Source organism: Cnephaeus nilssonii, assembly GCF_951640355.1.
Source record: "Cnephaeus nilssonii genome assembly, chromosome: 9".
Lineage (NCBI taxonomy): Eukaryota > Metazoa > Chordata > Mammalia > Chiroptera > Vespertilionidae > Cnephaeus > Cnephaeus nilssonii.
In genome coordinates this window covers 77,084,843-77,111,206 of record NC_137080.1, presented here as the reverse complement: position 1 = coordinate 77,111,206, position 26,364 = coordinate 77,084,843, and the positions used below count along the sequence as shown (strand labels likewise).

The 26,364-nt window shown below is 53.2% G+C and overlaps 1 protein-coding gene across 2 annotated transcripts in view; it reads right to left on the bottom strand.

Annotated features, from left to right (window-relative positions):
* TRAM2 (translocation associated membrane protein 2) overlaps positions 1-26,364 on the bottom strand; it is a 77,866-nt gene that overhangs the window by 5,089 nt on the left and 46,413 nt on the right. The window contains exons 3-10 of one of the 2 annotated variants that reach the window (XM_079780978.1): positions 13,632-13,741; positions 13,023-13,139; positions 7,463-7,521; positions 5,851-5,926; positions 5,138-5,208; positions 2,350-2,454; positions 1,954-2,097; positions 1,009-1,172 (exon numbers count right to left, since the gene is read on the bottom strand). In XM_079780978.1, coding sequence (XP_079637104.1) covers positions 1,009-1,172; positions 1,954-2,097; positions 2,350-2,454; positions 5,138-5,208; positions 5,851-5,926; positions 7,463-7,521; positions 13,023-13,139; positions 13,632-13,741 — 846 coding nt within the window. Of the gene's footprint in view, positions 1-1,008; positions 1,173-1,953; positions 2,098-2,349; positions 2,455-5,137; positions 5,209-5,841; positions 5,927-7,462; positions 7,522-13,022; positions 13,140-13,631; positions 13,742-26,364 lie in introns of both variants that reach the window. The other variant, XM_079780977.1, reaches the window with a different exon arrangement.

The following is a 26,364-nucleotide window of genomic DNA, read 5'->3' as shown; positions in this document are numbered from 1 at the left end:
CGGTGGGTCTCTGACAGTCACCCAGGGCCAGGGAGCCTGCGCCTGGCCTGAGGCTGGGCCAGGTCCTTGCTGGAATCACTGCGCCACCGTCAGGGTCTGTTTCTTCCTGGCCCCTGCAGGGCAGCCACCCACATCAGCAACCACCCCGGGGAAGGGGAGGACAGAGGGGAGGGGCGGAGGGGCTGTAGGGACAAGGCCTTACGCAGATGCCCGACACTCCTCTGGCAGAAAAATTAGGGCAGAAAAGGAAGATCTTTTCATTGTTGTCAAAAGCATGTCCGTGTGCTTGCTCCAAGTCCAAGAGGCACATCTGGCTGCCGCCTCCAGCCCATCCCACCCAGCCAGGCCTGGCTCCCGGCACGCCCAGCGCACACGTGTCTGTTCTAACACATGAGCCCTTGCCAAGCAGGCCACACCTGGAGAAGGCGAGTGAGTCAGAACACATCCCGGTGCAGACGGGCCTCAGGCTGTCGGAAAGTGCAGAGCTGGCCGTGCCCCCGGCCCAGAGGGGGCGGGCGGGTGCTGAAGGGGCAGGGCCCACAGAGAAGTGGGTATCCCTCCCCTGCCCACCTTGTACTGTGCCATCTCGAGTCATTCCCGAAGACGGAGAGGAGCCAGCAGCCTGGCGGCCACGACCAGAGCAGAGGGCAGGTGAGGACAGAGGAGCCGTGCCGCACAGAGCAGGCGCAGAGATTGGCTGGCGCCCAGAAGCCACCCTGAGGACATGCTTCGTGCCAGAGTTCCCCACCCAGCACGCCCTGCCCCACCACTGCCAGAGGGTTCGCGCCTAGTCAGGGCCAGCCCCACCCACAGCCTGTCCCTGGCCCACACCCAGCCACGTGCCAGCCGGGCCGCAGCCGCAGCTGGAGCCCAGGAGCCCCAGGCCCAGGGAGGGAGGCCAGACGGAGGGTGGGCCGCAGGACTGGTCTGGGTAGAGCCCAGGGCCCTGCCTCCTTCCTACCCGCCCCAGACAGCCTCCGCCTCGCCTGCCAAGGCCCTGGCACTTACCAGATTCCCTCTTGATGAGCCTTGCTGGTAGCCGGGGGGCCGCGGGGGCTCTCCGCTTGGCGCTCTGCTCGTTCCAGTACTCCCGCCAGTGCCGCAGCTGGGAGTGGATGAAGCGCCACATGAGCCAGGCCTGGGCAGCACACACCAGCAGCAGCACGCAGAGCCTGCAGAGGGGCAGAGCGGGGCTCAGGGGGCTGGGCCCACAGCCCAGGGCAGGGACTCCCGAGGCCTGGGACCCTGCCGATTCCGTGGCCCATCGATTGCCTCAGCCCAGCAGGCCCCCACCACCCGGAGGGTCACAGAGCTCCTGCTTATCTCCGCTCTAGCATACTCAGGGGTGGTGATGGATGCACAGGGCTAGGGAGGCGGGGAAGGAGGCAGCGACACACAGTCACACTGTCCCCACACCTGGTGGGACCCATGCCCTGTCCCTTCTGTACCCACAGCACAGAACACAGCTCATTCAGCTCCATATAAACTCGAAGAATTCAAATAAATTAGGATACAGCAGAAATAATTCCAGAGTGGCTTACCTAGCATGAAACTTAAAAGCTGTGCAGCCCCAGATCAAGCACACACCCTCCCAGGCCCAAGGGTCGCCCAGGAACAGTGGCCTCCTGGCTGCCACGGGAGCCATTGCCAACCTGATGAGAACTCTGCTGGAAAGAGTCCGAGTAGCTGTCGTGACCCCCGCGGGGCTGGGTGAGAAACCTCCTGAGCACCACAAAGGGGAGGGGGCTCCCCTGTGGACTGAGGTCCTGACAGTCTTTGTGGGCCAGGAAGTGAGGATGGCCTAATGTCCAGAGATTTCCATGAACGTCAACACGCAGGGGACGCAGGGGTGTGCTGCCTCCTGACCCTCCGAGAAGTCGTGCCAAGTTCAGGAGGCTCCTGGCCGCTCTCAGGGAGCCCCGACTTATCGTCGTGCCCTTATGCCCAACTCACCTGCAAAGTAAGTTGTTGAAGTTCCCTTTTTCGGGGTCAAAAGCTTGGTTTTCCATGCGAGCAAGTCCAAAGCCGATGGCCAGCACGGCGAGAGTGAGGATGAAGAGGCGGGTGACCCCAAACACAGCAGCCCAGGCGTTGAACCTGCGCGCAGAGGTGGGGAAGGGCAGCAGCCTTAGGGCCATGAGGGAGCCTTCACCCCCTTCGCCAGAAGGGACCCAAGTGGAAGAAGGTGCAAGGGTGGCGGAGGGAGGAGGTATCTAGAATAAGATGCTCCAGGACAATAAAGCACCCGAGGGTGCTGCCTGCAGCGCAGGGGGCAGCTGACACCCAGGACAGGCCCCTCCCGTGCCCCCCGACCCTCTGCGCAGGCTGGCCTCCCAGCCTCACACTTACAGCTTCTCGTTGTTCTCATCGGCAAAGTAGAAGAGCCGGGCCATGTGGAAGAGGAACTCGGTGGAGTACTGCAGCAGCAGCAAGATCAGGCCCAGGCGGCTCAGGCTGGGGAGGGAGAGATGAGCCTCTCAGTCCCCCCAAGACCCACGGAGAGCAGAGGTGCGGCGGCCCCGGCTCTGCTCCCCACTCCACCTTCCCCGGCTGGCCCGCCGCATCTTCAGGACTCAGCTCCGCTGTCACACCTGAAGAATTTTCCTAACACTGAACCCGCGGCCTTTCGCCTGTGCTGCCTGGGGCAGGCACCCCACCCGCTCCCACAGTGACCGGCTGCGGCTCTTCACAGGGCGCGTCACCTTGCGCTCAGCACCTGGCCATGGACCACACACACGAAAGGTGCTCAGAACAAGATGCTGAGCTTTGCAAGGAGAACCAGGGATTCCTACCGTCTAATCTCTCATTACCCCGTCTCCACAGCTAACAGGTTCACAAAGAAGCAAAACCCAACCTAATGCAGAAACCTATGCTAGTGAACCGAACTCTTAAAAAACAGCACCACCGCCCGGCCGCATGGCTCAGTGGGTGAACGCCGACCTGTGAACCAGGTCACAGTTCGATTCCCGGCCAGGGCGCATGCCCAGGTTGCGGCCTCGATCCCCAGTGTGGGGCGAGCAGGAGGCGGCCGATCATGATTCTCTTTCACCATTGATGTTTCTCTCTCTCTCTCTCACCCTCTCCCTTCCTCTCTCTCTAAAAATCAATAAAAACATAATAAAAAAATAAAAACCAACAGCACCACTGAGACACACCTCTGCTCGATTCCAGGCATGACACTGCCACCTTGGGCAGTTTGCTGCCGATGGTCAGCTGTTGTCCAAATGCAAGTGAAAGCTCAGCCCCGGCTGAACAGCAGGAAGTCATGAGATAACGTGGGAGCCCTCCCCCAGGCGGCCATAAATAAGGGTCCGGCCGATTCCACCCACCGAGACAAAATCATCACAAAGTTCACTGGATCCTGAGGATGGTGGAGAGAACGATGTGAAAACGCCCCAGTGTCTTCCCGTGGCCTGGAAAGTCCAACACGATCCTGCCCGTGACCTCGGCTCAAACCTCACTTTACGCTCCCTCCGCCTCAGGGCTGTGCACCTGCTGTCCCCTCCGCCTGTACAGCTCTCCCCAGATCTCCACGTACCTGGCTGTCTCCTGCCTCAACCTGAGCCACCTGCTCGGAGGCCCTCCCTCCCACACCCACAGTGCCCGGAGCACACGGGGCTGTTATGGCCCTGCTTTATTTCCTCCAGCGCACGCACCACCATGGGAAACCCTGTGCACTTATTTCCTTGTTGATGGTCTGCCTCCCGCTAGAACGGACACCCCAGGGGAGCAGGGGCTGTCTCCTTCATCCCGATGCAACTCAGCTCCTGAGGCAGCGCCCGCCCACAGGAGGTCCGTGTTGAGTGAGTGAAGGCCTGCAAAAGCCAAGCTCTTTACCAAAACGAGACCCCACACCATCCAGCATCTCAGAGGTCTGTCTCCCTTGGGAAACCCTGCAGCCGGGGGCCACTCCTTTCCCTGGATTCACTTCAGAAAACTAGAACAAGGCGGAGGGGGGAGGCGCTCACGCTCCCTAAATGAGCGGAGAGGTGGCTGCACCTTGAACCGGGAACGGGGTGGGGGCGAATTTGAAGGATCTGCTGCTCCCTGTCCTCTCCGTCCGATTCTCGTTACAGAACAAGCATTCACAGGACTCAGTGCAAACAGGGTCAGACACCGGCCCTGTCCTTCCCCGGGACATGTCAGATGCGGAGAGACACGGACCTTGGTGCACCTCACATCTCTAGGAGGGAGAAGGGACCTGCTAGCAGCAGGAAGCTCTCCTAGGGGGTCCTGCCTGTCCCTGCTCACCCAGCCCTCGTCACACACTGCTGGGGTGACGGCACAGACTGGCTTCCTCAGACCCACTCTGCATGTGACACGGGAGCATCCAACCCAAGAGCAGAGCCAGGCCTGCCACACGGCTTCGCCCCTCAAGACCCAGGAATCCTCACTGCCCAAGGCCCCCGAGACAGGACAGACCTGAGAGCCGCCTTCCTCTGACTGCTCCCCCAAGTCCACCCTTCTCAGAGGACGCACTGAGGGCCCAGCAGATGCCGGGCCCCAGGACCCCCAGGTCGCTTAGCAGGAAGTTCGCAGAATGCCGGCCAAACAAAGCCCAGGCTGCTCCCTGGCCTGCGTGGACAACGCTCAAGAAAAACCCAAGTTAGCAATGGCATATCCAGTCCCTCAATACGAATCTTTTCGCGAGAGACACTCCATACCAAACACTGCAGCAACTCTCTCGGCCTCTGATCAGCCACAGCGGCCACTCTACATTTGGTGACAAATCCAAGGGAAGGGGTTTCTGCGCTGTGAGCTCTGGCAGCTTCTGCCACCGGACGCGCTGAGGCAGGGCCCCGCCTCCGCTGCCTCCCACCTGCAGAGCACGGACCCGGGGCCGATGTCCCTGGGAAGCCCTGCCTGGCTGTCCTGGGTTGGGGCGGTCACTCTCTGGGTTCCGGTAACAGACGACACGTCACAGTGCCTCTCCTGTCTATCTCTCCGAGACTGAGGATGCTCCAATGAAGACAAAGGAACCTCCTGCCATCTATCTGTGTACTCCCAGGCCTTAGCCCAGGGCTCAGCACACAGAAGGCGTCTAATAAATGCCTGCTCATTGAATCAATGTGTGGAAGAGGCGTGCGAACATGAGGGCATGAGGGGCAAGGAGATGTGGCCGGCGGGTCTCACTCACTTGAGGAGGTACGCGCCGGCTATGTGGAGCAGGTACAGGCAAATATACTGGAGCTGGCGGGGAATTTCCTCCTGCAAACAAGGGAGGCAGACAGTGAGTGTGCTGGCTCTCCAAACGCAGAGGCAGGAACACAGAGGGGAGGGGGGAGGGCGGGCCAGGCTTCCTCCTCCTTGCCCCAGGGCTGGGCTGCTTTAACACACAGTCCCAAGTCAGGCAGAGGCCCATGACCCCAGGACCGGCAGCTGCGAAGTCTGAGGGCCAGGCAGAGCTTCAGGTTCACAGTCAGAGGGCAGGGTTGGGTTGAGAGAGCAGGGACAGGGACTAAGGAACAGGGTTTTTGGAAATGATTCAGAGGGATGCTATGTAAAAAGAAAAAAAAAAAGAGTGTGGGAAAGGCATAAACCTCTCTAGCCGCCATCCAGAGATGACAGTTAGATGTCTCCCCTCCCCCCCACCCCCCCCACCTCCGCCAGCCACACACATGTAAGCGTGGGAGGCAGGCATGAGACGTGCTGGGGGCCTCCTCTCAGGGAGGTCTGTCTTCCTGGGGGACTTCAACAGGTGCCGACTCAGCATTTTACTCAACCCACCAACACTCCCATCACCACCCAGCTCTGGGCTTCTACAGGAAGGGACTGAGATGGCTGGGTACAGCAGGGGGGAGGGGAGGCCACATGGCTTCAAGCGGGGGACCGAGGACTCACCTTCCGTACCTTCTGGAAGTACAGCTCAGGAAGTGCGTGCAGCCAGTAGGCCAGCTGGCACAGATAGAAAAACTTCACCTGGAAGCTGGAGACAAGGGAGCGAGTCACAGGGAGGGATGGAGGGAAACGTCCCTGTGGCGCCCGCCAAGCACAGAATGGAAGGGCAAGGGCCAGGAGCGAGGGAGGGAAGGGGGTCAGCGAGCACTGGGCTCCTGGGCCTGGGGACCCGGCTCCACAGACAGGACCACTTCGAGGACACAGAAAGTCCACAGAAAGAAGCAAAAACAAGCCTTGGCCACCCTAGCTGGTTTGGGTCAGTAGATAGAGCGTCAGCCTACAGACTGAAGGGTCCCAGGTTCGATTCCCCTCAAGGGCACATGCCTGGGTTGTGGGCTCGATCCCCAGTAGGTGGTGTGCAGGAGGCAGCTGATCTATTTTATCATTGATGTTTCTAACTCTCTCTCCCTCTCCCTTTATACCTGAAATCAATAAAAACATATGTATTTTTTAAAACAAACCAAGCCCTGGCCACTGGCTCAGCTGGTTGGAGGGTCGTCCAGCACACTGAAAGGCTGTGGGTTCGATTCCCAGTCAGGACACATATTGAAGGCAACTGATCAATGTCTCTCTCTCTTCCCCTTCCTCTCTTTCTAAAATCAATAAACATATCCTCAAGTGAGAATTTTTTTAAAAATTAAGAAACAAAAATGATGAAAAGGTTGTAGAGGAGGAGGGTCTTAGCCCGGAGAGGGGAGGAGGAGGAGAGAGCTGACGCTAGAGAGCTCGGTGGAGCAGAGGGCAGGAATATACTTAAGGGTGAAAGGACCTCAGGAGCAAAGGGTCTGACTCGGTGTTATTCAACGGGCCTAGGAGCAGCAAGGCGTGGCCTCCCAGGCACCGCGCCCCTGTTGCCCTCCTGCATCTCATCGGAGCAGGGAGGAAGGGCACAGCCGTGGACGGTCGGAAGGAAGGTGTGCTTGAGTGTGAGGGGGTCAAAGCCAGAGAGCCTGCTGGAGCTGCCCTGCGTCTGTGCCTCACGTGGTGTAGGAGGCTGCTGTAGATGGAACTGGGTCCCCTCAGAATTCAGGCGGACACCCTAGTCCCCAGTGTGATGGTATTAGGAGGCGGGGCCTTCAGAAGAGGACTTGGTGATGGGGGCAGAGCCCTTGGGAGTGGCATTAATGTCCCCGTGAAAGAGGCCCCAGAAAGCACCCCTCCACCCGGCCTTGGGGGGACCAGGGAGAGAAATGCTGTCTACGAACAGGAAGTGGCCCTCACCACACCCTGGCCTGCGGGCACCCTGACCCTGGACTTCCAGCATGACCGTTGAGAAGCACATTTCTGTGGTTCATCCACCCCCACCCCCAGCCCACGGTGTTCTGTCCAGCAGCCGAGCGGAGACTCCTCTGTGACGGGGGCAGGTGCAGACGACACTTCATGGTGGGAGTCTCCAGGCCAGCAGACTGGGAGACCGGCGGCCTCCACCAGACTGCGCCCTCACAGGCTCGGTGTGAGGGCCCTCCTTCCAGCTGGCTCCCAGCTATTCCGGACACCTTCTGGGAGGAGGGAGCCAGAGGACCGGCTGGTTCCTCCCCGGAGACCAAGCCATGAGAATACTCACGGGAGGTACACGTGTGGGTAGTCTTCCCAGAGGCTCCTCGGGTTTGTTAAATACCCTTCCTGTGGTAGGCGAGAAGAGACGGCATTTAGAGAGGTGAAGGTAAGTAAGACCTGCTGGGGCCCTGGGCACACCCAGGGGTCAGGGGTCAGGGACACATCGAACACCCAGGTGCCAGAAAGAGGAAAGAAGAGGAACCGTGAAATGTAGGGCCTTCCTGTGGGGTCCCGCTGGCCAGAGCAGGAGGAGCTCTGTGGGTCAGAGGCCTGCCCTGCAGGCGGGCCTGACTCTCACTAGCTGCACTGGCCTCTGAGCAGGCCGGACCCTGAGCTTTAGCTGCCCCACCTGTAAAATGAGGATAAAAATACTGACCCTCCCAGAGTTACTGTTAGAAATCAATGGGCCAGCGTATGTTCATGTGGCAGTGTCTACTACTGTGCCTGGCATGTGGCACTCAGGAAATGCTCGTGGAAGGAACAAGCAGCGAGGTGAGGTTGGGGGCCAAGGTGTTCATGTCCAAGTGGGAACAGAAGATGGCGCCTGGGAGGAGGAGCCTGAGACCCTACACTAGGGTGTAAGTTAGGACCTGAAAGGACTGTAGCCTCAGAGAAAGAAGAGATGAAGACGATGTCTGCTCACCTTGGGGGGAGGCTGAAAACAGAAATATTATCCCTTGACAATGCATAACCTGAGGTTTGCTTTCATAGGGGTTTGGCGTTCAAATCTATACCACCTGTGTGGTCCGTAAACCCCCTGGCTAAGGAAGCAGCAACAATATTGTGGGCCAGAGATACCATCGGGACATCCTCTCATCCACGGCCGTGCAGGACTCTCATACATAAACCCTGGCTAACGATGCGTTTATAATCCCAGGTTACAAAGCATGGAGGCATCAATCCACCACGAGCATGCTGGCTGACCCTGCACTAGGAGGGCAGAGGGGCTATGCTAGCATGACTGCATTTCAGAAGCAGGGAAGCGGAGGGCCAGGCAGGAAGGATCTCCTGAAACAAGGTGCTTTCTCAGTAGCACAATGAAAACCTGAGCTGAGCCACCAACCTCGTGGTCGGATGGCCTCAGGCCCAGCTGCTTCAGTAAGTCGGAGCATAAATGGAGGAGGAGGAAGAGGAGGAGGAGGAGGAGGAGGCAGCATCCTGTCTATGGCAGGAGTGGGGAACGTCCGGCCTGTGGGCCATATGAGACCGAGAAATCATGTGGTCGGGCCCCGCCAAGGCAACCGCAGGCCTTGTGTGTGCCGCACAACTCAAAATTCAACACACCTAGGAGCTTTTCTCATAGCAACATTAATTTATAGTAAGTGAGTTACATTAAATGATGTTACAAATATCCAAATGGCCCTTGGCAGCAAAAAGGTTCCCACCCCTGTCTACTGGATCCTCAGTTTATTCCCAAGTGAGGGCCGATCCACCCACCTCCGTGGCGCTAAATGCCCGGGAGTATTCCTCAGCCCCAGCCCCACAACCTGGGGCCTCAATAGCACAGCGACCTAACTGACAAGTCTGATCAGGTGCACGCACCAGTGTAGCCATGGTAACGCAGATGTGAAGGAAAGGGTCTCACCCCAAACCCTCATGGTTTCATTTCTAGCCTCTTCTCACGACCACCGTCCTTTCCTCCTCAGTCACACACAGACTGGGGCACAGAGGTGGGGGGTTCTGGGCATTCGGGGGTGGTAGGGACGCCTTCCGACACCCACACGGCTGCTATCCCCCTGCCGTTCGCTCGCCTGCCTTCACCAGAACATCAGACCCACTCTCTCCACCTCGTTCCATGGAAATCACAGAGGCGAGAATGCTGCTTTCTAGAGGAAGCAGCCACCGATGTAAGGAGGGAAGGGAGGTGGGAGAGGAGTGTCTGCCCCAAAAGGACGGGCCGAGAGAGACAGCACTGGGAGAAATGAAAGCCCAGCTGATCATGTGATTTTAGACAGGAACCCTCCTTGGCTTGGCCCCTTCACTCAGGAGACAAGGAGGTCAGCACTTTGAAGCCAACAAGCAAAGAAAAATGCTGCCTGCTTGCAAATGGCCAGTCCCTGGGGACTGTAGGAGGGGCTGGGGCAGGAGAGCAGGAGGAGCCTGGGACCAATGACTCACCACCTTGGGAACAGCCTTTTCCAGACCTCAGGCCAGGCAGCTGCCTGCGGGGGGGGGGGGGGGGGGGGGGGGAGGGGGGGCCCTGGGCTGGGGCACCCTCAGAGCTCAGGCATCCAAGTACCGAGAGCCCTGGGGCCGAGTGTGGCAGAGGGAGCACCTGCAATCCACCCCGAGCCCCGCCCTCCACAGGGCCACCGGCAGAGGGTCTGGGAGCTTCTGCAATCCCGCGTCCTCTTTAGTTCCACCTGTGAGCTAAGGGAGGCCTGAGCAAGCGGGGACAATCGCTGCCTTTCCCGCAGCCTTCCTTTTTGGCTTGTGAAAAAGAACCACAGAAACAGCGGGATCCCGTGTAACACAGTCAGCTCCCTAGACTCGACATACCCTGTAACATCTGTCCTCGGAACAACCGCGCACGAAAGCGCCACTCTCAGCGAATGCCAGCTCTGACCCAAGCGCCAGCACTACAGGTCTCCCCTCTACCAGGTTCGCCCTGAGAGCTGGACCTGAGGTTCACAATGTGAAGTGAGGCATCCCCAGGAAGCAGGCAGGGAGGCCAAATGCCCACCCACCCCGCTTTCCTCGGGGCTGTGTGTGTGTGTTTTGCCCTGACCAATGAAGAGGCGTTCAAAGGTAAGTTAAAAGTCGGAGGTGAGATTCTTATAAAACGGTTGGTTGGCCCAGCCACGCTCCTATCACTCTGCCTGTATAAATAAATGCAGAAAGAATCATCTGAGTCAAACACTGAAATAAAACTGGTTCTTTCTGGAGGGAGGAATTTGAGGGTAAATTTTTGCTTTCATTTTTCATACTTTTTTAAAAAAGTAATCGTCTATGATGTTTATAAAAATAATTCATTATTTTAAAACCTCTTGGGGAAAAAATAAAAACCATTGAAGTTTGGAGCAAGAAGATGCATTTTGTAGTTCATTCATTCTCATAACCAATAGTTAGGGAGCAGCTCGAGGTCCAGGGGGAGAGACAGACAGCAGAGAATACACATATGAACAAGACAAACACCCCAGCAATGGGCACAGTGCAGAAAACACAAATGGGGGGTCTCTGAGGAGGTGCCATTAGGTGGAGACTCGATAGCAGAAAGGAGCCAGCAGGGGTGGCGGGATGGAGGAGCCAGGGAAGGGCAGTGGGATGAGATGGGGCCAGTGAGATGAGATGGGAGGGCCGGCAGGGCCCAGAGCACAGGAGTCGGGAAGAAAATGGTTTCACTGCAAGAAGGACGGGACTTTTAAGCAAGAAAATGCATGGTTTGCTTTGCATTCTGAAAAGATCTGTCTGGCTGAGCAGAAAGGGGTGGGAGAGTACAGGCGTGGAAACAGCCTCCTTCTAGAAGGAGGAGGTGCGGTGATCCAGGCAAGAGATGATGGTGGCCGGGACTACAGGTGGCCTCCCCAACCTGGGCACTGACATCTGGGACTGGGTCATTCTTCGTTGTGGGGACTGTCCTGTGCACAGTAGGATATTCAGCAGCATCCCTGGCCTGTACCCACGAGATGCCACTAGCATGTTGCCAACCGTGCCCTGGGGCAGAGTCTCCCCTGAAGAGAATGCTGGCCAGGGAGGGAGGGAGGGAGGGAGGGAGGGAGGGTGTGTGTGTGTGTGTGTGTGTGTGTATGCGCGCGCGTGCGCAGGTGGAGGGCAGCTGACAGAACCTCGGTGTGTTCTGGGGGTGGGGTGGGGACCTGCTGATGAACTGACTGTGGAGGGTAAAAGAAAGAGAAGAATCCAGAAAGATGTGTGTCGTAACATAAAAATGTGATTTTTAAACGAAACTAGCTGTTTTCACTCCTTTTACAAAACTGCCCTCTCTTCTTCCTCAGCCACTCTCATTCCAGCCAGAACTGTCCTGTGAGAAAGGCAGGGTGGGTAGGGCCAGGAGCTACGGGTGTTAGGGGGTGGAGTCACTGTAGTCCAGGGTCCCCCAGGTCTCCATTTCCTGTCGACATGTTGAGTGGGGAACCGGCTGTCACCGTAATAAAAGCCTGTTATGAGCTTTCCCCCTCAAAGTGCTATATTCTCCCAGACTAATTAGCATCATCATTTTCAAGCCCTTGAAGGCAGAGAGAAGCAGACAGAGCAGCCGCATTTCACACCCTGGAAGGGTGCTAAGTAACTTGGCTGTGGGCCTCCAATCTGGCCTCGATGTGTCACAGCTGTGCTGTGCGGCGTCAGGGGAGGCAGAAAGGGTAAGAGTGATTCACTCGGAGATGAGGCAATGCTGCTGCTGAAAGACCAGTTACACGTGGCCCCCGAGCTGTTCTGCCTCCTAGAAGCTCAGGGTCTCCAGAGACAGGCATGAGCCAACCACCGGGGCCGGGGGAGTCTGCAATCAGAAGCACCTAGACTTCCTGGGGCCAGGATGTGTGCCGCACAACAGCAGGGGGCGCTGCTCACACGGCTGCCTGGAAGTCCGGCCCTGGACAGAGCACAGGACAGCCCTGCTCAGGAGGACAGGCATCTCAGGTCCCGCATTTCACATCCCCCGCGTTCTGTTCAGGAGAACCGTTCTGTGATTGAACGATAACGGAAATAAAAGCAACGCACAGAAGACTGGTCCACTTCTTAGAGAAGATGACGTGAGCGGTCCGCTCTGGGGCAGAGCGCCCGCAGGGAGTGAGTGCTCATCACCGTCAGTGCAGGAAGCAGGACGCAGCAAAGGAAATGTCTAAAACGCCACGGGGCTGCTGGGCTTCTCACGGGACAATGCAGCCCCTGAGAAATGGCCAGGTTGCAGGCAGGTGGTGCTCCAGGCTGGGAAGTGGGGTGGGGGATGCTAATTAAACACTTCCTAGCAGCACAGGCTGGGTCTCGTTACAGTGAACCCCAAAGGGCTGTCCACATTCTTTTGCTCGAAGGAATTCTGCTGTATCAAAGGCTGTTTGAAATAAGAGTCCCCTGGTTGGAAGGGGAGGTGGGTAACTGGCCCGCCAGGCATCTGTGAGAACGGCACTGACCCTCACAGGACTTGATGTGCGGACAGAGGGCCGCTGGACTTGCCTGCAGGAGGCCAATGCAGTAAAACAGAAAGCACGCTCGACTTAGAACCCCACCCCGGATACTCCGGAAGCACGTGACTGTGGGCACGCTTTGGAACCTGAGCTTGGGTTTCTGCAATTCTTAACATGGGCGGGCGCCCGAAGGAACATAAATTTGTCTGGTGGGACTGTTTTTGCAGGGCGCCCCGTAACATGATACAGGGCCATCCAGAGACACAGTACCATTACTGTAACCTCACACAGTAACTACAACAAGTGTTCACCTTGGACAAGATGACTCTCTCCAGCTGTAAAGATGGCATTTGTCTCACTTTGGCCCTCTCTCACGGTACCGTGAGGACGGAAAGATGGCTTCAGTTCTAAGGAACGGCCCCAGGTTTTCCATACAGCTCCTTCCTCATTTCCTTCCCCAGGAGAGAAGCCGCGAGGACCACTCACCGTCACCGCCACGTAGAAGCACCAGATCACCGAGCTGAGATGAAAGACAACCAGCTGTCCAGATTCGTTGAACTTGCTGTGTTTGACCTTGGAGAGATGAAGCCTTTTGCTGATTTTCTAAAGAATAAAGAGAATCCCACATATTAATATGCAAGTGTATTGGTAATGGGCAGCTTTCAAACTCCTGCTTCTTCCCACAAAAGAAGGTTAAAGTTGGAAGCCAGCCATAATCCACGTTGTTCAGTGTAGGACTACTGTGTGCACAGAGTGCTACGTGAAGCGAGCATTTAGAGGAAGCAGCGAGATTAGTGTCCGCAGCCTAGATGTAAAGAAAGCAACCCAACCAGCCTGTGCAGGACAGACCACAGGGACGCTGTCCTGTCTTATTTCAGGCAGTTCTCTCCGCACAATAAGCACTGCTGTTTCGTGCGCTGGCTAAAGAAGCCTGTGAGAGGGACAGAGACCAAAGTGTGTGAGAGACGGCCAGTCAACAGGACCCACCGGGGCATGAAATTGGGGGTGACGAGGTCCAGAGCTCCTCCCGGGTGAGCTCCTGCGGCCCACGCATCTCCCCCGTTTCTGGTTTCGGAATCTAGACGCCTCACTTACGTCTAAAATGTACTCCTGAACCACAGCGTGCAAGATGATGGTGATGAAGATGTAGAACAGGATTGTGACCAGGTCCTTCGGCCCGTAGTGGTAGTGCACGGTCTCGCTGTCTGAGGAGGTAAGAAGAGGCACGTCAGCATTCCTGGGGCGAGGAAGCGCTCTGGCACCCCAAACTGAAAGCAGACCTGGATGCGTCATCAGTGCTTTCCTTTTGAAGAAAGAGTTTCTTCCCTAGAATCCTACCTCTGGCCTTGACCCTGGGAAAGTGCCCACGGGGAGGGCTCAGGGGAACCAAACACACGCCAATGTGTGATGGCTCCACCTCCTGAGCCTGGGCAGGAGAGCACAGTGGTCACAAGCCAGGGGCTGGAGACAGCCCATCACGATCACTCCCGGGCTGTGTGTCTACGGAGAAGTGACCACCCTCTCTGAGCTGCAGTTTCTTCCCCTGTGAACAGGACTGTAGTTACACTTCATCAGGGAGGCACAGCACAGGGGTTCAGAGTGTGGACTGAGAAGCCCGAGTTGGTATCACAGCTGCCATTTACTTCCTATGTGACTCTGGGGCACCTCTAATGTGTGGCCTTTCTGTGCCTCAGTTTCCTCATCTGTAAAATGAAGGTAACAGCAGTTTCTGTATCGTAAGGTTATTGTGAGAATTAGATGACTTAATGCAAAGTGCTTAGAATAGTATCTGCTACATATGTATTTGCTACTATTTGTGTTGTTGATGTTAGGAGAAGTACACTATTCTATATAATAAAAGGCTAATATGCAAATCAACCAAACAGCAGAACGACCAGTCACTATGACGGGCACTGACCACCAGGGGGCAGACGCTTAATGCAGGGGCTGCTCCCTGGTGGTGAGTGCGTTCCCACAGGGGGAGCACCACTCAGCCAGAAGCCAGGCTCACAGCTGGTGAGCACAGCAGCGGTGGCGGTAGCCTCTCCTGCCTCCACAGCAGCGCTAAGAATGTCCGACTGCCGGCTTAGGCCCAGGGGGAGCGGGCCTAAGCCATCAGTCGGATATTCCCCAAGGGCTGCCAGACTGTGAGAGGGTGCAGGGCTGAGGAACCCGCCCCCCGGGCCTCTGGTTATGAGAATAAAATGAGATAATTTGCAGGCAAGATGGTTATCACAGTGCCTATGACGATGGTGAACATGCAATAAATGGTTTATGAAAATATTATTTAATAGTAATCAACTGGAATCCTAGATATAGTAAGTCTTCCGAAGCTCGGCTAGTACAGTCTCTTTCTCCGTGGACAGAGGACTTACACCCACGTCTGAGTAGCAGGCGCAGGGCTGCCAGAGTTTGTGAACTTGGGCCTGGATGGCTGCTGCTCGGTAACTGCCCTCCCACCAGCAGACACACTGGCCGCCCTTCCAGCTGTGCTGCATTCTCGCTGAGTCACACGCATGAGTCATCGCCCTGCTGGGATGCAGTCACCAGCAGGAAGGTGAGTTTCAGGGTGGCCTCAAAGCAGAGCCCGTTAGGTCACTGAGAGTCAACCGCAGCCTCCGACACCCTGGGCTGGGGGACTGTGACAGCGGGCAGGGGTGAGGGGGATGGCAAGGACAGGGAGCACATGAACTCTGAAACCAGACACACTTTCCTTTTTCCTCTCCCTGCTCCTTTCCACAGAGACGTACTCTGTGAGAGGCACTGGGCTAGCTGTTGAAATAGGGACAGAAGACTGCCCGGGCCGCAGGATGCACAGACCCACAAGGAGACTGAAATAAATGTCCCGCTACCTACAGACAGGCACATGGTACCAAGAGGTAAACACAGAAACACAGGGAGCCAAGGCAGGCCAGGCCTGACTCCGGCTGGTGAAGCAGTGAGGTAGCAGGTCAGGGTGAACAGAATCCCGGGAGTAAGTAGGGGTCATCCCAGGCAGAGGAGGTGGCATCAGCAAAGAATGCAGGGAATGAGGTTGGAATGCGACAGGAATGGGGAGGTGGTCATGGCAGGTGATGGGGCCGCTGAGAGTGGCCTGGGTGCCACGTGAAAGGGTGTGGGCTTTATCCTGAAGGCTAGATGGAGACATTGAAGAATTCAAATTCAACAAGAAAATGATAAAATGGGGGTTTTGGAAAGTTTACTCTGGTAGCAGTGAACAGCATGGAGCCAGGAGGTAAAGACACCACAGGGAGCTGTCGCAGGAGTGGTCCAGGTGAGGAGTGGTCCAAGTGAGTAGCTCAGAGAGCAGGAAAGAGAGGGCGGGAGAGGGGAGGCTGCCAGGGACAGAACTAATAAGATTAGCTGGTGACCCTCCGAAGGGCCTGAGATCTGGGGGGCGGGGTGGTGAGTCAGGCACTGAGGATGGAGGAGAAGACCAGCAGAGGGAGGAAAGATGGGTGTGGGGCTAGCCTCCTTCCTGTCATCCATCTGTAAAGCTCGATGACATTTTCCCCACCTCCTTCAGAAGGGAGGATCAAAGGAGACTAATTAATTAGATGGCAGCATATTTTGGAATTGTAAAATCACTAGCCACAAGCGAAGTTTAATCATCAAGACCAGCATAATTAGGCAAAATGGGAGTCATGCTAAACACCAAAAAAAGCACAGTCCAAAAGCAGTGAAATCACACATTTCAAGACTTTGAATTATCCATTTTAAAATCTATTCAGGGTCACGCCATTCTCCACCCCAAGTGCCCAAAGAGATGGCTGCAAAGAGATGTGACTATAGCCCTAAATCCTTCTTGAAACAAGAATGAATGTATGATTAGTACATTACTTTGTTCCTTCGCTGTTGAGAGCTACATGCATGTTTGCTCATCAACCAATCAACCATGTCCAAGGCTCCATGCTGGGCACTGAGGAGATGGCAACGAGCAAGGCGGGCATGACCCTGCCCTTTTGGAGCTTAGCAGGTCGCATCCAACTCTCCTATACTGAAAAACCGGAGGCCAAAGAATTCTACAGCAACAAAAACAAGCAATTACTCTAAAAATATCTATTCAATGGGCTTTAATAGGTATTTCTCTAAATAAGACATACCAATGGGCAACAGGTACACGAAAAGGTGCTCAACATCACTATCATTAGGAAAATGCAAACTGAAACGACAGTGAGACACCACCTCACATGCATTAGAATGGCCATAACGCGGGTGGTGGGGGGTAAAAACAAACAGAAAATAACAAGTGTTGGCGAGGATGTGTATAAATTAGAATCTGTGCATTGTTTGTGGGAATATAAAATGGTACAGTCACTGTGGAAAACAGTATGGTGGTTCCTCAAAGTTTAAAACAGAACTATCACATGATCCAGCAATCCAACTTCTGGATGTATACTCCAAAGAACTGGGATCAGGGTCTTGAAGAGACATTTGCACACCCTTGTTCATAGCAGCATTATTCAACAGCCAAGGGTGGGAACAACCAAGTGTCTATCAACAGATGAGTGGAGAAACAAAATGTGGTTATACACATAAAAGAATATGATTCACCTTAAAAAGGAAGGAAATCCTGTCACATAACAGCATAGATGAAGCTAAAGGACACTACGCTAAACAAGCCAGTCATGAAGAGATAAATACTGTATGATTCCATCATATGAAGTTCCTAAAGTAGTCAAATTCATAGACACAGAAAGTAGAATGGCCCTAGCCGGTTTGGCTCAGTGGATAGAGTGTCGGACCATGGACTGAAAGGTCCCAGGTTCAATTCCAGTCAAGGGCATGTACATGGGTTGCAGGCTTAATCCCGGCCCTGGTCGGAGTGTGTATGGGAGGCAACCAATTGATGTATCTCTATCACATCAATGTTTCTCTCTTTTTCTATCTCTCCTGCTCCCTTCCACTCACTCTAAAAATCAATGGGAAAATATCCTCGGGTGAGGATTAATTCAAGAAAAAATAAAGTAGAATGATGGTTGCTAGGGGATGGGAAAAGGGGAATGGAGAATTGCTGTTTAATGGGTACAAAGTTTCAGTTTTGCAAGATTCTTTGCCCAACAATATGAATGTACTTAACACTACTGAAATGGACACTTAGAAATGGCAAAGACTGTAAATTTTATATTACCGTATTTTCCGGCGTATAAGACGAATGGACATATAAGATTTTCCTGGGTTAAAAAGTCATCTTATATGCCGGAAAATACGGTAGTCCAATATATCTAATCCATTACGTCTAATCCCACCAATATAGTCCAATATATCATATTTTCCGGCGTATAAAACGACTTTTTAACCCAGGAAACTCTTATACGCCCAGTCGTTTTATACACCGGAAAGTATGGTATACTAGAGGCCCGGTGCACAAATTTGTGCACGGGTGGGGTCCAGCCAGCCTGCTCTGATTGGTGCTGATTGAGTTGGGTCTGCCGGGGGGAGGGGCCGCGGGCAGTTGGCCAGCAGGCCCTGCCCCCTGGTTGAACCCGGGTTGAGGGGACAATTTGCATGTTAGCCTTTTATTATATAGGATGCATTTCACCACAATTTAAAACAGACACCAGCTGCCTGGTGTGATAAATGCTTTGACATAGAGTGAAGCCTGAGGGGGAAATAACAAGGAGCAGAAGCCTCACGGAGGGTGAAGAGGACAGAGAAGCCGAGGAGTGCAGGGGGGAGAGCTCGGGAGGGCGGGTGGGCTGAGGAATGAGGTGAAGGTAGAGAGCAGGGCGGGGGGGGGGGAGGGGGGCAGGCTGCAGAGGTACAGGCCCTGGGACCAAGGGCCCGCTTACGTGGAAAGCTACTGGAGGATATTAGTTACACACATATTTATAACGATCCCTCTCCTGCCATATGTTGAATGGGTTAGAGAGGCAGGGAGAGGTTAGAAGGCGCCTGCAGGGATCCTGGGCCGGGGTGGCGCTGGGGGCCTGCACTAGGAAGGCGGCAGAGCAGTGGAGAGAAGACAAGTTCGGAGAGATGTGGGTGACGGAATCAAAAGCAGCAGCTGATGGACTGGCTGTGGAGAAGGATCCCAAAGCTCCTTCTGCCATCTCATCTGTACCCGGGAGGCCTCCATGCTTTCACAATTCTTCAACGTGTGCTGTCTTGCTTGATCCTCAGAACCATCTCATAAGATAAGCAAGGAAAGCGAATGAAGAAACAGGATCCAGAGAGTTAAGGGACATGGGCCATTTCTCAGGTCTCCCACTGTCCAAAAGCCATCTTGGGGTCAACCCGGCCCCCTCATGCCCTCCCCAGGCCCTGAATACTTACTGGTAAGAAGCCGCCCCTTTGATCTCTGTCTCCTACAATCCTAACAAGCAGTATCACATGCAAACACCCTAAAGTTGTGCTCTGATTCATACGCGTTCTCTCTCTGCTTCCCCTTATGTGCCGTCTTCCTTCTGATCAGAGCAGGAAAGTAAATTGGTTTGACCCCGTCTGCTCTCTTTCCACAGAGTTATGGAGGCTGGAACTCTGTGTTCTTCTAGGAGGCTATACACAAACTGATGGTTTTGATTCTTTTCTTTTTCAACTTTTGGTTGCTCACGAATTCTTATAAAAACCCCCTCCCTACCCCAGTTCCAGCTCCCACTCCCCCGTCCCATGAGCTCGCGAAAAGAACGGCAGTGGTTTGGCAGGAACCTGAATAATTCTTTAGAAGAGCAAGTGTCGGCATGTCTCTGAGCTCTCAGACCAGAGAGGTGATTCTGGTCACAAGTCACAGCAAAAGGCCTACAGGGACCAGGTGGGCAGCACAAACCAGCAAAGTGGTCCAGGTGTCTGAAGATAAATCCTTTCCATGCAGAGTACACAGAGGTCCCTTCCACAGCACACTTTCCACTGCTTTTCCTTCAACGTGCCACCCTCTTGGCCTATCTTTCCCATTTCCACCAGGACAGAGGAACACGTGTAGGAAATATCCACTTTCGCTCTAGCTGGTTTGTCTCAGTGGACAGAGCGTCAGCCCTCGAACTGAAGGGTCCCGTCCCAGTTTTGATTCCGGTCAAGGGCACATTCCTTGCTGGCAGGCTCGTCCCTGGCCCAGGTTTGGGTGCATGCAGGAGGCAACCAATCGGTTTGTCTCTCTTACATTGATGTTTCTCTCTCTTTCTGTCTCTCCCCCTCCCTTTTCTCTAAAAATCAATGGGAAAAAAATATCCTCGGGTGAGGATTAACAAACAAACAACAACAACAACAGAAGGAATATCCACTCTCCTTTAATCTCACTAAAACAAAAACCAGTTAAAACGGGGATAAATGGTGACAGTCTCAATGGCAGGGTGCACTAGAGAGGATGCATTGGTTTGACTGTGGAAAACTGCAGAGCAAGTGTCCCACGGGGCTGGGAAGGGGCTTCGGCCGCGGTCGCCCCGGGAGGGGTACCAGCCCCGTGTGGCCAGATTCTCGATATTTCAAAAGCAAAGAGGGAGATATTGATGACTAATCCAAAAATTTAAAAATATTGGTGACTAATCCAAAAATTTTAAAAACACGTTATGGACCAACACCAAGCTGGCCAAAGAAAATACATCTGAAGCCAATTCTGACCGCAGGCCACCAATTTGCACTCTCTAGCCTAGATGACCGCTGGCAGCTTTCCAACACCAATATTCTATGAGTCTTCTTCCTACACCCCCCCCCCCCCCCGGAGTATATCAATATGCCCTGCTGTGGAAATTAATCTAGGTTTGAAAGAGAGCACCTTCAATTTCAATAATGATCTTCCAACTATAGAGGAGTTATCCCATTTGCCATCAAAAGTGACACTGCTTACTTTGCTTATCTCTGATCATAATTTTAAAAGACAGCTAAAAAAAATCAGTAAGAGCCTTGGTCCTTTTGACGACCTCTGTCCCTTTTCCGGAGTAACATTCTTTATTATTATTATTATTATTTTTTAATTGATTTCAGAGATGAAGGGAGAGGAAGAGAGAGATAGAAACATCAATGAGAGATAATCATTGATCAACTGCCTCCTGCACACCCCACACTGGGGATCGAGCCCACAGCCCGGGCATGTGCCCTGAACGGGAATCAAACCACTCCACGCCGGCGGGGTGGGACTGACATTCTCATTGACCTCCTGTTTTGCTTCCTATGACTACAAGATGGTTTTCTGTTTCATTTGGTGTCACCTGTAAGCGCTTCTCCTGCCTGCCTTGACAGGTTCCGATCTTATCTTGATACCACTGTGCACGTTCTGACCTCCTTCCTGTGACCGGAGCTGGTTGGCGGCCACTTGTTGTGTTTTTCATACCTCCTTAGAGTCCAAACCCATGAGGCTGGCTCTGCCTTTGTCTGAAAAACTAGCTGTTTAAACAGCATCAATGCACAAATTAGAGGCTTCTCTCCTGCCCAGTGTCCTCCCTCACCACTGCAAATCTGCGATTGTAAAACTTATTTTTGAGTGGTTTCTGTGCTACAGCCAACTCTAACTCTTGTTTTCACATTATTTCGAATCTTTTACAATATATACATATACACACATGTATACATACATACATATATATGAATCCAAATTTAAGTAGGAAAAAAGCCACCTTAAGCAAAATCAAGGGGCAAATGATTACCTAGGAGGAAATATTTCCAATTCAGATCATACACAAAAGGCTAATCTTGCTAATATGTAAACAGCTCCTAGAACTTGAGGATAAAAAGACAGAGAATGGGCAAAGGATATGAACAGATAATTCACAGACAGAAAAACACACACAGATGGCCCTTATACATTTAAAAAGATGCACAGCCTTATACAGAAGAGAGAAATGCAAATGAAAGCTACAAGGAGATACCATTTTATACCTATCAGATTGGCAAAAATCTGGAGCTTGACAATGCCCTCTTGCTGAGGCTGTAGAGAAACAGGCTCTCTGCTAGTGGGAATGCAAAATGCGCCACCTCGCAGGAAGGGCAACGTGGCTGTTTCCATCGAGATTACAAATGCATCGGCCCTTTTATGCAGAAATTCCACTTCTGGGAGTTGATCTTATTGTTAGTACCCGCTATGTTCAAATAACATGCGTACAAGGTTATGCACGGCAGCCCTGTGTTAACCAATAAACGAATGGAAACAACCCAAGTTGTTTTCATCTATAGGGGACCGGTTAAACGAGCCACCGTCATAACACATCGCAAAGTGTGGCTGTGGACCAACCGCGCCAGCGTCACCGGGAGCGCAGAGACGTACATTCCTGCACACCTACCCAGGCCCACTAAGCCAGAAACTCGAAGAGGAGCCCGGGGATCTGTGTTTCCACATCTCCGGTGCTCCGCAGGCACACTGCATTTAAGCAAGGAAGCAAGCTGCTTTCCAAAATCAGAGAGAAGTGAAGACCAAGAGCAGGTAAAAGACACTGGGAGACAGAAGCAAAACGGTGGTTGCTTTGAGGGGGTTACTGACTAGAAGGAGCACCAGGAAGCTGGGAGGCTGTACCTCCATCTAGAAGATGGTTAGTTACATGGGCGTGCACGTGTGTAAAAATTCATCATGCGGTACTCTTGAGAAATATGTGTGCTTTACTGCACATGTTCTATGTACTTCAGTAACACTTCGGGAGAAATATTGATGCTCCCTGCATAGTGATCTGAAATGACACCCAGAATACATACTTAGTGGAAGAAAAAAGCAAGGTACAGAACATATGATATTCTACTTGTCATGTGAAAAAAGGGGAGAAAAGAAAACGACGGACTTGTTTTTGCAAAAAGAAACACTGGACGGTGCAATGGAAATTCTGAAGGACACACAGGGAATGACGCAACTGCCCGCAGGATGGGGTGTCGAAGGGAGAACACGCTAACTTCTTGTACAGATTCTATTTTCTAGTCAAAAACCTAAAAAAAAAAAAAATCTTCAAATTTTTCCTGATTTGTACAAATAGAAATTTAACAGTGCTGTCTTCCCTACTTCGTTGCTGTTTTTTTTGTTCGGTTTGGTTTTCCCGTAGTGGCCCAGGCCCGACATGAGAAGGCCTGAAGCTCATGCCTGGAGCGGCCAGTTGCCCCTCATGTGATCCAGGGCCGCTCTGCCTCAGTGACCCTTTCTGAACAGTGGGGATAGTACCATCTACCTCTCTCACAAAGCTCTAAGGGTAACACAGGTAGCGGACTTAGGAACTGTAAAGTAAGTGCTGCATCAATAGATGAGATCAACAGAGAGAACCAGAAGCTAAAGGAACAGAACAGGCACTATCCAGCACACACACCAACACTCCCATCAGGGCTCGTGTAGGGCAAAACAGACAACTATAAGCCATTTGCTGAGCACCTGCCCTGTGCCAGGCACTGCAGTGGCCACGTCTTGTAAGTGACATCATTTACTCCTCACAGTGATCCTGAGTGTTAGCCCCGTTCAGACGGTGGCAGCAGTAACTGTGCCCAGGAATCTAATCTCGCCACTGATGGCAGGGACCATGGCCCACCGTCTCCCAGCCAGGCCTCTCTGCTTCCTGACTCCCCTCCAAATCACAGAGTGCATTCATTAAACCCACCCCACTGCCTGCCCGCTCCCAGGGGTGTCAGAGAAAAAAGAGGGACTGAGGACAGGCACTGGGCACACAGTAGCATTCTGCCCTCCCCCGTGGCCCCGTCTGCCCGGGCTGCCAGGCCACATCCGCTCTGACCTCCCAACCTGGACGACGTGGCCAGTGGCTTCTGAATGACAAGCCCCACTGTGGTTTTCACATACACACTGTTAGGGGCTGAACTGTGGTTCCCTCCGCCCGACAAAGAAAAAGACAAAAGGAAGTCCGGTACCTCGGTATGGCCTTACTTGGAGACAGGTCATCAGGTTAAAATAAGGCCTTTAGAGAGGGCCCTAATCCAACACAACCGGTGTCTTCATAAAAGGGGGAAATTTGGACACAGAGACAGACACACTTAGAGGAAAGACAGCCATTCCCAAGCCAAGGAGAAAGGCCTGGCACCGCTCCCTCCCTCACAGCTCTCAAAGGAACCAACCCTGCCAACCCCTTGATTTTGGACTTCCAGCCTCCATAAACATGGGACAGTAGATTCCTGTAGTTGAAGATCCTCTTCGGTCGTGGCAGCCCCAGCAAACTCACACACACACACATACCCAGTCCCCCGTTCCGCCCCTTTCAGGCTGTTCAGAGAATTAAAGATATAGCTGAGGAATCTTCAAAGATACCATTTTAACCCCACACTGCATGAACGAAATGTATTTCCTACAGTTTTAAAGGAAGACAAGTATATTTTTATGATGCAAAAAGATATAGCAAAAGTAAGAGAAGCATTAAAAAGAATTTAGAAATAAAAGTGCCTCGCTTCTGAATTGTTTTCTTGAAGTACCATTCCTTTGTAAGAGGTTTTAAACCTCCCTTTGGCATTCAGAAAAAATAAAATCAAAAATTACAACTCCTAGGAGCCAGGCACACACTCAGCCCCCACTGCAGTTTACACACCTGAGGCTTCTACACACAGTCGGCCTGGGCAGACCATGCCTACAGCTGGGGAAGGTGTGAATTTTGTTTTTTAATCAAGAAAGTCATAAAGAAAAAATAATTCCTGAAGATCATATACCAAACAAGTCTAAAATTATGTGTGTGTGTTTTTAACTTGGATAAAAGTAATATAAACAGCCCATTGCTAAATTAAGGACAAAAATTATTTCAGAAAAAACAACTGAGGAAGAAAAATTGTCCTACCTAGATAGAAGAAAAGGGATGATGGGGGGATGGGAATGGGAAGAAGTAAGAATGTGGGTGGGGTCCAGGTCAGAGGGGTGTGAGGGAAGGGAAGGAGCAGAGGCCACCGAGGCCACAGGTCAAAGATGTCGCCACCGGGCTTCTGGTTCTGTCCCAGCACTTGGGTCTGGTTAACAATGAGCCACAATAACTCAGTGGTTCTCCCTTCTCAAACCTCTGGAAGTTCCACGCTGAACGGGATAAACTCTCTGGGCTGTAACAGGGAACTGGACAGAATCAAGGCTGCAAGCCGTGACTTCTGAGGTGCTGGCTACACGAACAGAGATGTGTTCACTTCGTGAAAAGTCATGGAGCTGACCTCTCAGGGCTTGTCCCCTTTTCTGCACAATTGCTAGACTTAAGTAATAAGTGCTGTGGTCTGAATGGTTGTGCTCCACCCACCAAATTCACATGTTGGCATCCTAGTGCCCAATGTAATGGTGTCAGAGGTAGGTCCTTCGGGAGGCGCATAGGCCATGGGGTGGAGCCCTGGTGAGTGGGATTAGTACCCTCATAAGAGGCCCCATGGAGCTCCTGGCCCCTTCCACCATGTGAGGATAGAACAAGAAGCCTGTGATCTGAAAGAGCCCCACCTAACCACGCTGGCACCCTCTCAGACGTCCAGCCCCTAGAACTGCAAGAAATAATTTTGTTGTTCATCAGCCATCCAGTCTGTGGCTTTGCATTATAGCAGGCTGAATGCACTAAGACAGTAAGTTTACTGAACACAAAGCATCAAATCCAGAGCTGCTGGGAGTCCTGGGTCCGAGGCTCCCACTCTTTCTCAGAGGGCCTCCAGTAATGCAGGCCTGTGCTTTCTCTTATTTGTAGATAGGACTTGGGGCCAAAGGGCATCTTGGTGGCTGTTTGGCCTGAGAGACCAGGGCAGAGCCAGATCTCTGCCTCCCTGATTGGGTTTCCCCCTCTGCCCACCAGCCTATCTGGCAAACCCAATCTTCCCACAGCTTCCCTGGGGACTGGTGCTGCAGGAGGTGTGAGCAGCCCAGCCTTTCCCCTGCCTCACTGGTGCATCCTTGGGACTGTCAATCAACGCTCCGCACCTCAGTTCCCTTTGCTGTAAAAGGATCAGGCCAGTCTATGCGAGTCTCAAGTCTCCTCCAGCCGGACAGGCCCCGGGTCTGGGTTGGGTAGTGTCGTCTGTCATCAAGTAAGGCTTCCACCTCCGGGGTCACTGTTGCCCACCTGTTCTTCCTTTTTTGTCCCTCACAAGCTCATCTTACAAAGAGGGGCTCAGTTGGATATATGATGTCAATCTTTCAAGTACATGATACAAGCACAAGACAAGACTAATTCCTGCCAGCCAGCACAGGGAACAAAGCCACACTCTGGGCCTTGGACAAAGGCCTTCGGCTGAATGAGGCTTTAAAACCATCTGTCTGAGGTTGTTTTATGGGGCAGTATGTCTCATCCTAGAAGGAGCTGTGAGAACAATGGCCAAGCTAGGTACGGTGGTTACCGGGCTTTCATCTCTAGCTACACAATGCCACACAGCAGCTGGTGGCTATAAAGCCCATTGGGACCAACAGAGCCAGGGATGGGTCCTTGTCACCTTTCATTCCTGCAAAACAAGCCCTCCCCTGGAAGAGGCCCCCACCCTCATCCTTCTGTTCTAGGTGTGCAGCGCAGGCAGGTCAGGAATGCCAGAGCCGCCACGACTCCTACCCGCACTGCCTTGCAGGAATGTCTGTGACTTCTGGTGAGGGTTTGCAGCCCCAGCCTGAAACCACACCCACCCAGTGGTTCCCCCTCCTCCCCTCACCCCTAGACCAAACACAGAAACACCAAGATTCAAAGAGAACAGAGAGATGCAAATGAGTCACAGGATTTGGTGGGTTGCCCTGTCATACCTTTGGGGTCGAAGATGGGGTCAACTGAAAGCCTATTGGAGCTTTGTGCACAGGACGCTTAGAGCACTGCCTCTCAGGCTTGAACCAGAATGGCCTACAGGGAAGTTCTGACACAGCAGGCCTGAGGTGGGGCCTGAGAGGCTGAGTTTCTAACAAGTGCCCAGGGGAGGCCTGTAGAGTGGGTCTGTGAACAATGTGAGTGGCAAGTGTTTGGGAGGCCTCCTAGGGCTTCCGTCTTCAGGAAACACG